The 17,544-nt window shown below is 40.1% G+C and overlaps 1 protein-coding gene across 1 annotated transcript; it reads right to left on the reverse strand.

Moving 5' to 3' along the window:
* Positions 1-5,729: 5,729 nt before the first annotated feature.
* On the reverse strand, positions 5,730-14,760 carry LOC124255421 (15-hydroxyprostaglandin dehydrogenase [NAD(+)]-like). Its single transcript, XM_046689337.1, has 8 exons — positions 14,546-14,760; positions 13,310-13,418; positions 12,277-12,400; positions 10,147-10,253; positions 9,824-9,920; positions 9,240-9,316; positions 8,011-8,156; positions 5,730-6,181 (listed from the first exon to the last, which is right to left on the reverse strand). Exons 2-8 carry the CDS (start codon positions 13,400-13,402, stop codon positions 6,055-6,057), a joined length of 771 nt encoding a protein of 256 aa, XP_046545293.1. The 5' UTR covers positions 13,403-13,418; positions 14,546-14,760; the 3' UTR covers positions 5,730-6,054.
* Positions 14,761-17,544: the final 2,784 nt, after the last annotated feature.

The raw sequence follows: 17,544 nt of genomic DNA on the forward strand, positions 1-17,544 counted from the left end.
GAAGGATATATGGTGACAAAACTGGGTTCAATCTTGAATGTATAATAAATGTACCAACAGTATCAAGGAATGATGGGGTACGCTCGTGGCTAAAGCGTTCGCTTGTCAGGTTAAAAACCGGTGTTTGATTCCCGACAAAGGCACATGAGGACTGAAAATATATTATTTTGATAAAAGGCAAAGATCTTAATTTCAATTGAAAAAAAGAGACGAAGTAATTTGGACTAACAACATCTATATTGGGGCTACAGGTGCAGGAAGCAACTTCAATTATAAAATCACATTCCACAAATATCAGATAAAGGTTTAAATGACAAGCATATTTATTGGTATCTTGCCAAGCTCTGTCCTCTCCCAATGCAGTATAACCAGAGTGCTGTGGTCACTACCTCCGGTGGCCAAATTCAGCAATCCCATTACTTTACAGTATTTTCTTACAGGCATATATTGGAAAGTTAACTTTTACGGGTATGGAAACAGTGTGTGTGTGGGGGGGGGGGACACGTGCAAAGTATTAGTACGCTGATATTATCCTTCAAAAACATCATATGTACAACAATCACTTATCATTAGGGCATTTCAAAAAAGGCCATATTTCCAGTCAGCATAACATCACCTTTGGCTGGAGTTCCAAATAATTTGACACCGAAAGCCTGTCAGTTAACCCAAAGGAAATAACCCTTGTGTTTTAAAGTGATAGGCACAATGAAGTGTAGGTTGCCATGCATTTTATAGTCTGTCTCACAGTCCCTGAACCACATTATTTTCCTTACTGTTTAGTCTGTCTCACAGTCCCTGAACCACATTATTTCCCCTACTGCCAAGCCCTCTGTGCAATGCTAAAGCCTTAAATGAAGCAAGTCTAGATCTCCTCAGGTCCAGGGTCTGTTAACATCTGCAAGAACCCTAACTCACTTTGGGGGTCGGGTTACAAAGTAAACATATCTATAGCTAACTGCAGCCATGGCTAGCCGGACTGAATCTCGTGTCTCCCTGGGGCTCAATTTAAATGGGCTTGTTTGTTACTATCAAAATTATATATATTCAGACACTAAGCGTTAGTGTATGTATTTTCCGATATGATGGAAATACTAATATTGACCAGATAAAATTCTAAAGGAGCCTTTCTTAAAGCAGTGACTTAACGCCATACATAGCTAGACTTGCTTAGATGATAGACTTCATATAAGGCATCACAGATATTTCACAAACATGGTACAGGATCCTTAGCCTCATTAGCTTATTGCCTCACCACTTGCGAATTAAGCGTTGGCAGATGTAAATGTTACTGGAGATGTTGGTCCCGCCAGCTGTGGGTGTTCGGTATGGCTCTCCATAACCCGAACCCTGCAGTGAGTTTTCCTAGAGACGGAAGGGGAGAAAATATCGTTCTGTGACTATGAAGAAAAAAAAAATGTGGACAACACACCATTGTTTGGGTCTTTTAATTGTAAATATGATTCAACTAGCTTAACCTAGATTTCGATATCCTCCGAATGTACATTTGGTGGAAAATATACATTTATCCCGAGACAAGGACGAATGTTTATATATAATTAAAAATGTAACGGCACTAGTATCCATTTTGTCTTTTGTCTTCTACCCGTCAGAACTAGATTAACAACTAGTCTCTGATATGAACATATTTTACAGAAAAAAGTTGATAGTAAAAAGAATATTATATAAGGAAAAGGAGCCCTGAGACTTTCTCCTGAAGCTGTGAAAATCTAGACTTGCCACATTTTGTAGACTTGCGTGGGCTTGGATATATTTGCTTCCGGGTCTGTATGACAGACGACGTCCCAACACACGCTCAATCACATGTGTCTCTAGGTCACGGAGAATCAGTGGTTAGAGGCCCGTATTGCAATTCTCGTGCGTTTGCCAGGCACGTAGCAAGCCATGTTTTTCGTGTAAGCAATATGAGCTGCAAAGCCTTATATTTAGGTGGTATTGAGGGCTTGTCCAACTTTCATTTTTGTGAGACTTGAAGAGTTATCGTTTGACGTTTGATGATTTCAATAGCTTCAAAATATGGTGGAAAGACTTCCGCCTGTATCCCCCCTTAAATTTCATTCTAGTCAAATCATATCACCTGAATATATATTCCTCATCCGATAAGGATGGGTTTTAACGTGTTTTGTTTATTTAATCTGAACATACTGAAAGACATATAAATGCCACTCAAAGAAAGTTTTCCTCATCGTTAAAATTTAAGGGGGAGGGGTGGGGAGGTTTGGGGGTTACGGACGGAAGTCTTACCACCATGGAAATTCGAGTGTGATTTCCTCATATACAAATATGTTTGGACATATTTTATACATGTCAGCTGCATTGATACAATACCATACATCGAGTATTTGGTGGTTTTTCTAAAATAACTGATAAACAAATGATAAATAAACAACTGCATGTCAGTGATGATTCACATATAATCATGACTGTAACAAAACATCCTCATACATGTCGATGGAAAAACAATCATCACTGAAAGCTATGATATGAAGAATAACCTGTTTACTGTAATTTACTGTAAATTATCTTTAGCAAAGATCATGTGAATGCTCGAGCTGTTTTTATAATGGTAGCTACGCCCCTGTTTGCATGTGTTGTTGACGCGGCATGGACTGCTTGTAACATCACTATTTGATTATGATTCACAAACACATGCCCACGATATGGTCGGAATCGTGCCACGGATTAGCAGATACTTATCTTGAAGACTTGAAACTCGCTTTTACAAAGGCCTATAGGTTCAATCACAATACATTTCGTTTTACAGCTTCTCTTTTACTTATCATGCTCACGTCAAAACTGATTTAAATTCTAATCACAGATTAAAGAACAACACAATAAATAGTATGCAAAATTATCGTTACCATGACAACCCTGTGATATTTCACCTTATGTAAGAGTGTGAGTTTAGTTTTACGCCGCACTCAGCAATATTCCAGCTATATGGCGGCCTTATGTAAGAGAGTAATGCAGATGATACTGTCGGCTGTAAATTTTGATAAGTTGCTTCATCGCTATCAATAAACACTGGGTATCTATACAATTATATGTGTGATCAAAGGCCATATGATAGATTATGTGGTCTCTGGTGTGATGGAGGAGAACTTGCGTCGCTAGTTTTCTCGATAATCTGAACACATGTATGTAGAGTGAAACCGGCAGATACTTTAGAATAAAGTGTTTGCCCTACCTGTAACAACGATGTCCCGTGTCTATAAAAGGGATATAATGTGGAGATGAATGACATGTACTTTTATCTTGGCCCGTTTATGATGATACATACTGCGATCTTTCACAATAATCCCTCTGGCTATCAGATTGAAGGTGCGTTTTAAACATAACCGGTATTTCTATTATTGTATTTATAAAGTTTTTCGAACTTTCTCCATATACGTCCGTCATATACATCGCGCACTACCCTTTTCTCTTTTGATCTTCTCAAACGACTGTTACAAGTTCGAAGAATCTTGGTCAAAGTAGAAAAGTCTTAAGACTATTCCCTACAATTCTGTAACTTACACATTGTACCCTAAATGGGTAGAGCTTTCGTTCGGGGGAGTGAGTGAGTGAGTGAGTTTAGTTTTACGCCGCACTCAGCAATATTCCAGCTATATGGCGGCGGTCTGTAAATAATCGAGTCTGGACCAGACAATCCAGTGATCAACAGCATGAGCATCGATCTGCGCAATTGGGAACCGATGACATTTGTCAACCAAGTCAGCGAAACTGACCACCCGATCCCGTTAGTCGCCTCTTACGACAAGATAGTCGCCTTGTTATGGCAAGCACATGGGTTGCTGAAGACCTATTCTACCCCGGATCTTCACGGGTCTCGTTCGGGGGAATATCAGAAGGACAACGATAGAGTTATTTCCAATGTTGTAGAAAGATCTCCACTTACTTAGGAAAACACTGAGATATTGTATTCATGTCGGAATGATATTTTCAGCCCCTGTCAGATCAGAACCTGAACATGCGATGTCCGCGTCTGTGGACCCGTGAAGGTCCGGGGTAGAATAGCCCTTCAGCAACCCATGCTTGCTATAAAAGGCGACGATGCTTGTCGTAAAAGGCGACTAACGGGATCGGGTGGTCAGGCTTGCTGACTTGGTTGACATATGTCATCGGTTCCCAATTGCGCAGATCGATGCTCATGATGTTGATCACTGGATTGTCTGGTCCAGACTCGATTATTTACAGACCGCCGCCATATAGCTGGAATATTGCTGAGTGCGGCGTAAAACTCAACTCACTCACTTACTCCGCGTCTGTGTCAGACTAAAGGCCTGTAAGATGTTTAGCAACACTGGGACGTAATAGCCATAGATCTTCTCCAAACAAGAGAATATACATCTTGTGAGAATGACTTCTTCGACAGGGAAATTTACAGCAATGCGACATCACAATGAATTACGTGATATTTACTCGCAATCTGAGTTATGGATCGTCAATTTAAACAGGACAATATAGACGAATTTCCCCAAAGGCACGGAGATCCAACATGTCTATGATATACTCAGAGAACGCACCCGCCTGTGCTATCCGGTCATAATCGCTACTCGATAAAAACAATTTTTCATTTCATGTCTCACAGAATATATAATTTGATATGGCATTGTTTCTTATTGTATACTTTTGCGTTAGTGAAACAAACTTTAAAGTTTATGTATGGCGTTTATTACAGCAAGTGCAATAATATTCCAATTATGTACTGCCACAATTATTGTACAGTAGTGATGCGCGAGCTGAACAGACTTAAGAAATTACGAGTTGGTTCGTGTAGCATATTTGACTGTGCTCCAAGAGAGACAAAGAGCTTGTCTTTAGGGTAGCTAGGGACACTTGCTAGGACAAAGGGGCAACGCATCGCCCTTTGTTCACCACTGAACCTTTCAATCCCTCGAAACATGCACCTCACAAGATTTGCCAACACCACAGACAAGGCGTAACTGATACTGGTAGCAAGAGCGAGTGCAGCTTAATAAGGCGTGTTAGCTTGCGTAATACCGCTTTCTTTGTCAGGCTCTTTGGTGATAAGAATATTGAGGTCATGTGAACGTTGATTTCAAACGTACTAAAATGTGTGAAAGTGAAATTACATGAGCCAAGTAATTCACATGATGGAAACATTTGATCATCTTGCTTGAATACAGGTAACATGATGGTGTTTGAACCGTTCATATACATACCCTGAAATCGGTATGATACATAAATATCTAAGGTGTGTAAACATTTGCAAATTTGAAAATTTACTTGTGTTTCCCCACCTAAGTAAATTCACATGTTTCCAACCCGAGTAAACTTAGAACGAAATCGGAAATTTCAGCACCCACTGAAATTCAAAGGAATGCATTGGAAAAACTGTATGATCATGTATTTACCGGGGTATCTGTTTTGCAATTCATATTTGGAAATCCCCGACAATCCGGTCAGGGCATACATGAACGAGGTGCTTGTGCATACGAAAATGTACGATGAGCATATGTTTCAAAGGTATAGATTCATATGAAATATATGCCCGAAGTTAGGAAATATCTGAAAACGTACGTAAACCCGGTCATGGCATGTATTTCCTACTGTATTTTCATATATTTCAATGGTTTACTATCCGGTTTTTGGTGCTGTGGAAGCTCTTGATCTACTGGCATGTCAAAACAACACTGAATATAAACATGCAGATGTCACGTATTTCTAAACGTGGAGACAAAACAAAATGTAGTCATATGTTTTATTAACAAAATATCAACGATCACTCATATCTCCCATAGCTGGGGTGCAGTTTGCCTTTTGACAAATAAGGTAGATGATTTGGACCCATCGTCTGATATATTCTTTTGGTTCGAACTGCTTTGTCTGCATAATTGATGTAATTCTAACAAACTGCTACGATTAAAGGAAACTTTAAGAGACGCGTCATCTTCGTTTCTGTTCACTGAAGGACTAAGTATCTGAATATCAAATGTGATAGCTTTCAATATTTCGCTAAGTTTAAAGAAAGGACACTTTTTGGGACTACTTCATATCGGACGTGCCGTGCTATTACTCCACCGGAACCAAGCTCAACTTCATCTTCACCACACCTTCTTTGGCTCTGATTGTGAGGGCTGTGCCGTTGATGGTGTCGTCCTCCATTGCCATCAGGAATGCGCTAACCACCTGGTCTACCCTGAAACACCCAGACATTACACTAACACCATTACAATGTTACAGTAACACGGTACATCAGTTCAGAGCCCCTTTCCACAAAACGATCGTAAAGCTAAGACAATGGTAACTCCCATAATGACTTACGACAATCATAGTGAACGCTTTGACGAACAAGTCCTATTTTCGACTCTGGAACACGCACACGTTACACTGACATTATTCAAGCTCAAAGTTGTTAACACGCCAATGCGAGTTCAGGGATCAGTTCGACAACACGAGCGCCAACACGATCGTAACTCATATGATGACGCTTTGTGGAGCCGGTCCCAGGAGTTCCAACAGAACAGTGTGTCAATTATCATCAATGTCTGAGGATATTAAGGATGTTTATAATCGTACAATCTTGTATGGCCAAAACACATACAAGAAGTAAGCGAGTTTTGTTTTACGCCACACTCCAGCTATATTGCGGCGGTGTGTAAATCATCGAGTCTGGACTACAAGAAGTGAAGTAAAGACAGTATAGTCAATTTCATTGAATAATAGACATGCACGGGAAAATGGACTTTGTTCGAGACAGTTTATCACAAATGAAAGGAGCTGTCATTGCAGTTACTGAAAGAACGGCCTGTAAAATGGCTCACTTAATGACAGAAGGCATCAATGTAAAATTTGGGGATAAGCAAAATGTAAACATCACTTCCTTGCTGATCTTTTTTCTTGTGTCAAGGGAGACAGAATCTCCCCTTGGATTGGCAAAATCAAAACAATTGTGGAATAATGTCAAAGAAATTAAGTCTCAGTTTTGTCCATGATTTGGTATCATCTTTAACATTAAATAACAACTTCTTTGATTTACCCACAAGAGGTAGAGACATCAAATATCAGTGAACTAACGTTATCTGTTTCTTATGTGGACTGACCCGTGAAGGTCCGGGTTAGAATTGATCTTCAGTAACCCATGATTGTCGTAAGAGGCGACTAACGGGATCGGGTGGTCAGGCTCGCTTACTGGGTTGCCACATGTCATCGTATCCCATTTGCGTAGATCGATGCTCATTCTGTTGATCCCTTGATAGTCTGGTCCAGACTTGATTATTTACAGACCGCCACCATATAGCTGGAAAATTGCTGAGTGCGGCGTAAAACTAAACCCACTCACTCTTATTTGGACTATGCATATATTCAGAGCGACCAAACAATATCCACAAGACTGTATGACAAGCGAGATCAGTTCCGCTTTCCCTTCAAGTCAAGCAATGAACCAGCATTTGGTTTTGACATTCAACGAGGTTCAAGAGGGCGTCGGACAATTGTTGCTCAATATTTGTAGGGTCAAAGTTATAACAGTAAAATTCAGTAATACTTTGCATCATATATAAATGTGTATTTTCAAGCGAACATTTACTTGCCTTCGCGTGTGCTTGTGACGTGTTGGTGACAATACGCTCACCTTTTCACGAAAATCTCGTACAATTACTAATATCATGTGAAATAAACACATGCTTATGATATCCCAAATGCGTAGATCGATATTCATGATGTTGATCACTGGATTGTCTGGTCCAGACTCGATTATTTACAGACCGCCGCCATATAGCTGGAATACTGCTGAGTGCGGCGTGAAACTAAACTCATTCACTCACTTATGATATGGTTGGGGTGATATCAAGGATCTTTCCTCATGTTGGTCATCATCAATATTGTTATTGTTGAACCGGTTTTATTTGATAACCGAAAGATGCAGCATCAGAGGTCGGAAATTACATCAGTTCACTACAGAAGGCAACATCACATTATTTCAAAGTTGTTTCAGCCGTTTTATAAGTAACATAAATACGTGCTTACGTGCAGTACTCGGCAGTTTCCATAACCTGCTTAAAGTGTCCATGATGTATGATCTGGTCGTCATCTAAGTCCAGAAGAGCCGTCTTAGCACCGGCAGGGCAGATACTGGCCAGTCGAACTTCGGCAGCCTTCATTTCAGGGTTTTGCTGAAGAAACAATGGCATTACTCAGTGTTAGTGAGTCACGTCACATCAGCAATATTTCAGCCATAGCTACACAGGGTGTAGTCATTCAGTGTTGGGGTAACATTGTCAGTGATTCACTGACACGACCAGTAATTGCAAATTATAACTGCTGACCATATAATCGAGACAAAAGGATTTCTGTTACACAGTATACGTTATACATTTACATCAGATTGCGTTTGCACACTCAGCAATATTTCTGACATAGCTACACAGGGTGTAGTTTTGTTATTCAGTGTGGGGATACATTTGTCATATATTTATAAAAATGATCAGTAACTGCATTAAATAATCACACTCCGGCACAGCGATGACTTAACATAACATCTCTACCACAGGCTAATTTGCATATCACGTGACCGGACTTTTCTCTTGTTTGTAATCAAACGCGCATATTCATAATAAGGAGAGACTGGACTCACGAAAGCTTTTCGGCGCTCTCTTCATAATGTTTTACATTGTTACATATATATTCTTCCACAACTGCGACAGTAAGGTCTATGACAGTACTTATTTAGATATCAAACTGGCCGCATCGTTTGCTCTCCATCAGCTTCGATGACAGCACGTGGAGCCGTACAACCTATGTAAACAAAGGATCGCTACGCAAATCGAAATAGTGTTACATGTTTTTGGATATTTTCTCAGTGAAACTAAACCATTCTATCAAAGATGTTTAGTTAGATGTGTAGACTCGTCAAAAATAAAAGAGTAAAAGAAATTATTCATTATATTGAATGGACATTGCAAGATGTGACGAATCGTCACATTTTTGTGGCCTGTGGCAGAGGTACTATGCTGGCTTGCCGCATGGAACTCTGGGTAGGAGTGTTAAATAATGTGAACTGCTGAGCAGAATATTGAGTTGCAGTACATTTACATCGGCTAGCGTTTGCACACTCATTTGGTTTAATCAGCCCCATAAGAGATAACGGCTGTTCATTCTAATAGTCGACAAGTTCTGTTCTCTTCACATACATGATGAATATCTCTAGATCAAGGTACAGCATGTTGATTTGCAAGAAATGTTTGAAATTCACTTACTGCCCAACTCGACGTGAAATGATAAACAGCGCTCTTACTTGCTCCATAAACAGGAAACCAGTACGTGGGCATCAAACCTTAATAAACAGTGAAAGAAATATAAACAGTTAAAGTTCATCATTGTTAAGGATTTCCTTTTCCTTTTCATGTCAGTTACTTCATGTAACTGCTTTAGTTAAGGCGTTGGATAATCTCCTAGTAATGTTACCTTGTAACGACTACCCGGTTGTTGTTCAGTATTTAACCTAACTATAAGTCTTAAAGCTAACATAACAGCTAAGTCACTGGTGTCTGTAAATATATGAGTCTGACGCAGACACTCCAGTGACTGATATCATGAGCATACGCGATACGATGCCATGCAAGTCAGTTGGCCTGAACATCCATCCTCGGCAAGCATAGGATTCTAAGAGCAAACCTAACCCCGATCTTCACGGCTGCAGCTGCTATGTAAAGGAAGCAAAGTAACAAAGAGTCATTCTCCTTCTTCTCACCCGCCACACATCACTCAAACCGTTCCACCACACACAGACCAGCCTCAATACCTTATATGGGTCCAGTAAAATGAACATTTCTGGACATACCTGCCATTGACGCAGTGTTGATGATGACGCCGCCTCTACCCCCTTTATCCTTCCTCATGTGATTCAGCGCCATCATGGTCCCCCGCACAACAGCAGTCTGCACACAGAGAGCAATGAAGACAGTTCAAACATAGAGAGGGGTGACACCCTAAAGTTAGCAAATAGACTAAACGTAACATGATGTACAATTACTATGTCCGGTAAATTTTCGGGAATTGTCATTGTGCCTGTACGGAAACTATTAACCGTAGCAATTCGGTGAGATTATGAACGGATGTATGGTATATAGTAGATACACATGTGGTAAAATTTCAAACACTTACGAAGTTGATTTCCAGCTGTTTTTCCCATATCCGTTCATCCATGATGCCTGCATTGTTGCACATTACATCGACATGGCCAAATTTCGAGACGGCAGCTTTGAAAGCATCTGGACAAAAAAGTCATACATATACGTACATATTTATTAAGGTGAGGTGAGGTGAAATGGCTTTTAAGGTCGTACCTAAGAATATTTGGCTCATATGATGACGTGCACGTGTGTGTATGTGCGGCTGCTTGTACTAGCCCAGACTTAAGCTGGTTTTATAGTTCCAGCTGACTGAGATACCATACCACAGTGAAGCATGAATACCCCACTCAGACACATTATACTGACTCCGAGCCGACCAGTCCTTGTTGTACCCATTAATGCCGAGCGCCAGGCAGGGACCAACAAGTACCACATTTTAACATATTTTGGTATGACGCGGTCGGGGATCGAACCCGTGACCTTCCACTCTCCGGGCGGACGTTGTAACCACTACACCACGGAGACGATAACATTTATTAAGGTAACCCATATATATAAATATAAGAGTCGACGCCGTGCTTTACCAAATCAGAAATGAAGGCAAACAAATCGCCAGTTGTCAACGCTACATGGCGAAGAACCATATATGTTAGATTATTAATGTAAACAATAAGTTAACACAGAAAAAATATACAGGAGCGAAAACCCTGGCCAACACTGTCACATTTTAAGATTCGCCTTCGTGGCCACAGGACACACCAATACACACCAAGCACACCTACACGTACTCGAGGTGTTTCAGATACATGCATATGGTTTCTAGCCTCGTTAACATTAGCAGCAGTGAATAGGAGCTTGAAAAATATTAAAAACTATTGCAAGTACTCCAAGATATGAGGTAGGACATCAGGTTTCAGTGCGAGTATGCTGCAAGAATCCCTTCTCTGCTTGGTCTCCAGACTTTAGCCTTACTAACAGTTGCACTGATGATAGTCAAAAATGGGTAGTCATTTCCAGGACCTTCTATATTTAACATATGTTATATTTGGGATTACACTTTCTCAGTAAAGTACAGATTCTAGTACTTTTGGGGGGTTGAGTCTCATCCAGGATTTGAACCCACACCCTCAGAGTCAGGCACCTAATCGCCAGCACACAAAGTCAGACGCCTAGACCGCTCAGACACCGCGGCTTCTAGTGGAAAATGTTACATTTGACCACTTTCTAAAATGGCATTGTGTATTTCACTTCTATATTTAATTCAATTGGGTAGATGTGTCTGCTGGTGGACTGAAGTAGCAACTTTAAGTGTGCTGAGTCAAATACAAAGGAAATGTTCGGTTCAAAACATTTAAGCTGACCCCCAATGTGTTGTGAAACAAATCTATTTCCCAAACGTTTTTCTTTATTCATAAGTATGGCAATCTCAGTACTTCTACACAGCAGTCGTACTTCCAAATTATCTGACTAGATCTTATGGTTCAGCGATCACTTGATTGCCTGATTTGTTTAGGCATCAGGCATACAGAATGTTACCACTTTTAGGCAAATTAGGGTACGGGAAGCAGGACATGGTTTCCCTTTTCGCGAACACCTGGTGTCATAACTCATTTTCAGTGATCCATTCATATAATTTTCACTATTTTTCCCTTTCCCTTTCTATTTATTTCTGATGATAGTCAAGACTTGGTCATTTTCTTCACTGACGTCCTATCGATATATTTAATATGTGCGTAGTTATGTAGTTGGCATTCAGGTTGCGTAACGCCCTATGAGGAAGTTAAGTATCGATTGAACAATAATTTAAGCTTAATCCACACATAAACGTCACATTGAACACATATTCTACACTTTAGTGGCGTTGGATTAAACTTGAAAGTTATTCCAACCATTTAGCATCAATGAAGATGCACCTGTCTCTTCTCAAACATGGATAATGATCCCAAACGCATGACAAGTAACCAAGTGAATCAGTAAAATATTACCATCCATATAAACTGTCTGGTTCGATAAGGTCAATTTATACCTCAAGGTCTGGCTGACCACAACCAATGAAACAACATCATGACCGCCTGAGCCTCCAGATACAGGTGTTACAGTTGCTAAAGCAGCTGCAGCTATTATAACACAAGCCTGGTGAGCTCTCTAGTTAGTATCTCACCCTCAAATTCAGCAACATTCGTCACGTCACATTTCACAAAGAAGACATTATCAGCTCCACTAGAAGTTTGAAGTTCCTTGGCAGTTGCCTCCCCTTGATCCCTCTTGACATCTGCGAGACAAACCTAACCGGAAATGAAAATAAAATGTCAGACAGGATATTTTCCTTTCCCCAGGTCGATTGATATACATGCACTGTTATATTAGCTGCTTGTTTATACTCGCAATTTCTACTTAGTTCAAGATTTTATCATACAACTGGATAATTCTTTCAAACGTGAATATCTGAGAACAATTCCTCAAAACATTTATATCAAACATGTTGGCCCTTTGTCGCATAGTCGCTCTTTGACTGCCTAATATTCCTTATTGCCCTTGGGTTTGGGAGTACAAATTCAACACACAGAATAGAACCAGAGAATCAAACTGTTTACTCGAGACAACAAAGAAAGAGAACAGGCCTCACCTAATCGAGTCTGGACCAGACAATCCAGTGATCAACAGCATGAGCGTCGATCTACGCAATTGGGATACGATGACATGTGTCAACCAAGTCAGCGAGTCTGACCACCCGATCCCGTTAGTCGCCTCTTACGACAAGCATGGGTTGCTGAAGACCAATTGTAACCCGAATCTTCGGGGGTCTCTTTCAAAGAATGTTCCAGGACATGGGATAAAGTTTTCTTGAAGGCTGGATTAACCACATCACACAATTGCAGTAGTTCAGAGGCCGTTGTGAAAACCATGATCAGACAACGTTTCTTACAGACCAAGGGGTGGTGGGGAAGCCGATAAAAGCGTTCGCTCGACGTTCCATTCTCAATTTAGGCACAATGTATGTATGTGTGTGTGTGAGTTTCTGGTGTCCTCTGTCGCGATGTTGCTGGAATGTTGCTGAAAGTGTCGTCAAACCGTACTCACTCACTCACTCACTCACTCATGTAACACTAAAAGATATAATGCTATCTTTGAAAATGCTGAGGAGCTTTCTTTCGTTGTATTGCAAAAATGAACTGCACGTAAGACCTCTTTACCTTTCCCCCTTTCTTCAATACTGCTTCAGCCACGCCCCTCCCGAATCCCTGTGCACCGCCGGTGATGAACACTACTTTATCTTTCAGTTGCATGTCGACTTCAGGTATGCTGTAGGTGGAAACAATAATGTATGTACAGTATATACTGCAATAAGTGGACATGAATATGTCGGACTGAATGCACATTATAGTTTAAACAGCTGCAAAACTAATAACGTCCGCATCACCAGGTGGGATAGCAATTTATAGTGTCATACAACATGGTACATATTAATGGATATTTCATTTCAATATACACCCTACCCCGTTGAGATGAACTATATACAAAAGAATAAATAGAACAATTCATAAATGTTCACTCAATCGTCAGTGACTCCCCTTAGCCCCTAGTACAGTCAAACTTTGTGACTAGCAACCGTTTTGTTGTTTGTGCTACTGAGTGAGTGAGTTAAAATCTCACATCGGTAATGCTGCAGCCGTTTTGCGATGAGAACAAAGCAATTCCAATAAGTGCACGTCAACAAATGACATTAAAACAGTAAGGTAAGTATCGCCGATTAGCATTGTGGTACTGTATGAAAACATTCTAGACTGTGGCACAAATACGCTTCCATACTACTGACATAACCTATCCAAACATGTATCATTAAGACTGTGGATAGGTCAGTGAGTTTTAAAGACAACATGTATCACGTTGTGCCATCTTATCTCATGTTGAGTAAGTGGGTGAGTTGGATTATACGCCGCCTTTACCAATATTCAAGCAATGTCATGACGGGGGACCCCAGAAATAGGCTTCACACATTGTGCCCATGTGGGGAATCGAACCCGGGTCTTCGGCGTGATGAGCGAACGCTTTAACCTCTAGGCTACCCCACCGCCCCATTCTCATGTTGAAACCAAAGTGATGATTCCCCTGGAAATGTATCAGTATAACTAACAACATGGGCATTGTGCTGACAGGTGAGGGATCAAGAGATGTGGACATGTGACTGGAAACTGCAATCAGCAAAGGGACGCAACTTTTCACAACCAGTATGCGGCACATTAAACAACATTTACGGACACTCTCGCCTACAGACATCATGATATTTCAGTAGACTACTTCCGTCTCCCTTACATGTAGGGCGCTTCTACAGTGCTATCCACATAACTGTTTAGAAACCATCAAAAGCCTCCCGATTAGAACACCACTAGCGGAATATACAATGACTACATCGAAGGCATATCACTCACCTTGGACTTTGTAGCTGGGGATGATAGACAGGCGTTCAAATGCTGTTGACAGAGTATGTGAATACAGGCCGGAGTATTTATACACAATCCGTCCAATACTGTTACTCGTTGGTGTTCTTCGTAGTTTGTACTCACAACGTTGCCGGAAGTGTATATATAGCCTCTCCCACTGTTGAAATCAGAGTCCACCGTCTCCAGATTTTGAACTTTGAACTTTGAACTCTTACACGCTGGTGATCCAAAAACTAGGACAGTTTGTGTGCCGATAGTTGAATAGCACTGCACATACCCATTTCCCACCTCTGAGTGACTTGTCACTGGAAACGTACGATGTCAGGTATTGGGTACACGCTTATATATGTTATAAATGCTAAAGTTTACAAGGACTGTGGATTACTAATGATTACTGATTACTGATGATTATTTTCTATGTGCGTCCGACTGGTGCTTCCGAAATGGTCAGGGCAAGTCAAATCTTTTATTCGACGCTGAAATAAGGCGTGGTGTCTTTGAGTGGACTCACAATGTTAAAGGTCACATGCAACCAAAAAATCAAACATAATTAAAACACAATTATCACTTATTCATGACATATAATATACATTGCTGGTTATGAAAATACATATAAACAAAATTATAAGCGTACAATCGCAAATCAAAAGTGCAATATTGTGTACTTGGGTTTACTTCCCAAGAAACGAAGCAGCCGGGATACCGAACCCAGTCAGAGCGGGTGGGTGTGCACTCAAGTGTAACGGCTGGTTCATTTGCAGATGCCCTCACGGCTCATTGTGTGTGTATATATAGAGATGTTGGGTTTTGTAAATACATGCTCATTTTTTGTGTATAACATTTTACAATCAACAGACATTATAACATGTCATGTGTTCAAGTATCACACCTGCCTGTCTGTGTAATTACATAATGTGACAGAGACCGAACTCGGGCCATAAATCAATGCATTTTGTTTATGGTGTATAGCCTGATTGGTGTTAAGTTCAAATTGCAGGTCAGTGATAGCAGCTGTGTATTGAATATTGTCATTAGCAGACAGGCAGACAGACACACACACACAGGTGTCAATAAAACAAGACATTGAGTTTTGTCTGTGACAACGACATATCTATATCTCACTTAGAAATTCTGTCAACGCTAAATAATGACATTGCTTTCAAGTATCGAACTGAGAAAGTGACTCGGTAAGAAGAACGTGTGGTGAAATAGACAAATGAAATTATATAAACAGTTAATTTACTGTCATAACATATAAAAAGCTCGCGCCTGTGAGATATCAACAAAACATTAGAAAAATAGCTCGAAACCAAAGCCTTCACCGGAGTATTCAACCTGCTTCAAAGCTGCGCGAACCTATTTCACTGCGCACGTGCTATGAGCGCAGCCCAGCTGTTGAAACCCGTTTTCCCCAGAAAAGTCGGGGGAAAATTAGTGAAACGTTTGAACTCCGATTTCGCGCGTTTTTTTCATCGCGTTATTTTTCAACTTTTAAAGTTGAATTTGCATTTTTGACGATTTGTTTCGGTAAGTCCATACCGAAAGGTATCAGAATCTGCAAAGTTGTGTTTTACGTTGCATGTGACCTTTAATGCAAACAATATGTAAACTTAACGTAAATACCAAAAAATATATAAGCATTGGGAAATCAAATCTCTTAGCAACCGATATTTTTTCTTTCCCTTCATTTTGCATTCCATAACGCCCTAGTCCTGTAGTTGTAACAATTAACTCCTGGAGCTCCTTATGATTAACAGGTTCACTCTCACTTAGCCAGAGTCTTCCTAAAAAGGTCTTGTTAAGACAGCATTGCACTATGGCTTGGTGAGAGATGCGAGCCAGGTAATTAGCATTAGCCACTGAAGCGTGAGCCTTTGTTCTAGGGCTATAGTGTATATCTACAATGCGACACGATTGAAGATGTATGCAAGTGTGTGTATAGTTTTAACAATATTTATTCTTGTACCACTAGTAGTGTATAGTGGGATTGACAAACAGTGTTTCCCCTATATTAATGTCGCTCCCCAAACTAATACATATTACAACAGTCCTTCAAAGATTAGATAATGCAGCGTCCAAATTGCTGCATCGCAGTCTAATACGACAATGTAAACTTTGGTTATTTCTCAATCCATAGTTCTGCACAATTTCGTGTCAACTAGGCTGTCCCATCGCCCAGTGTCACTAGAGACTTGGTCCATACAGCAATAAATATGTGAGTGGGATTTGTAAGTGTAACAGTTAAAATGTTACCTTGTCGAACACGTGTTGAGTGGTATTGCCACTGTTTATCAGATTGTAGGAAAAAAATGGTTACATTAGTTTTGATAGTGGTAAAGCATGTCAGTTTGAGGTAAGACATTATGGAGGTGATAGAGAGCAACAAGGGTGGCAAGAAGCTTTGCTGGAATGGGTACATGTACACCAGAAACTGTACAAGAAAGAACAAGGTCTGGTGTAAGTGCTCAAAGAAGTCTAGTCTTAACTGTTGTGAACTGATTCTTTTTTTCCTGTTTCTTTTTTTCCTAGCAAAAATCGATTCTTTTTTTCCGATTTTTCTTTTCCTGATGCTTTTTTTTCCGATTACCGTTTATCACTGTTAAAAAGTGGATGATAACATACATAAATAGGCTTGACTTAAGAACTGGTTCTTAACAAGCAGCAAAAAACATGACTTTAGAACCGATCGTTGACTTTGTGAATAGGCTAGGATTTAGAAGTGGTTACTAGCACTCAATGATTAGGCTGGTATTCAGAAGTGGATACTTGCACTCGATATATGTGGTGTCCATGTGTGTGTAATATTACAGCCAAAGAAGCATCGTTTGTTAACATTTTCAGCCACCATTTCTCATAATAGTATTCTTAATACACTACATCTTTTGCACCAAGCATATTTTTATTTACAGTCTCAGTAAAATGTAAAGAAATTCAAATTATACCATATCAATGTATCTCACTTTAATATAAATTTAACTAATCTTACA

This window comes from Haliotis rubra, unplaced genomic scaffold (assembly GCF_003918875.1).
Source record: "Haliotis rubra isolate DU_JTF1 unplaced genomic scaffold, ASM391887v1 Scf60, whole genome shotgun sequence".
In the NCBI taxonomy this organism is placed as follows: domain Eukaryota; kingdom Metazoa; phylum Mollusca; class Gastropoda; order Lepetellida; family Haliotidae; genus Haliotis; species Haliotis rubra.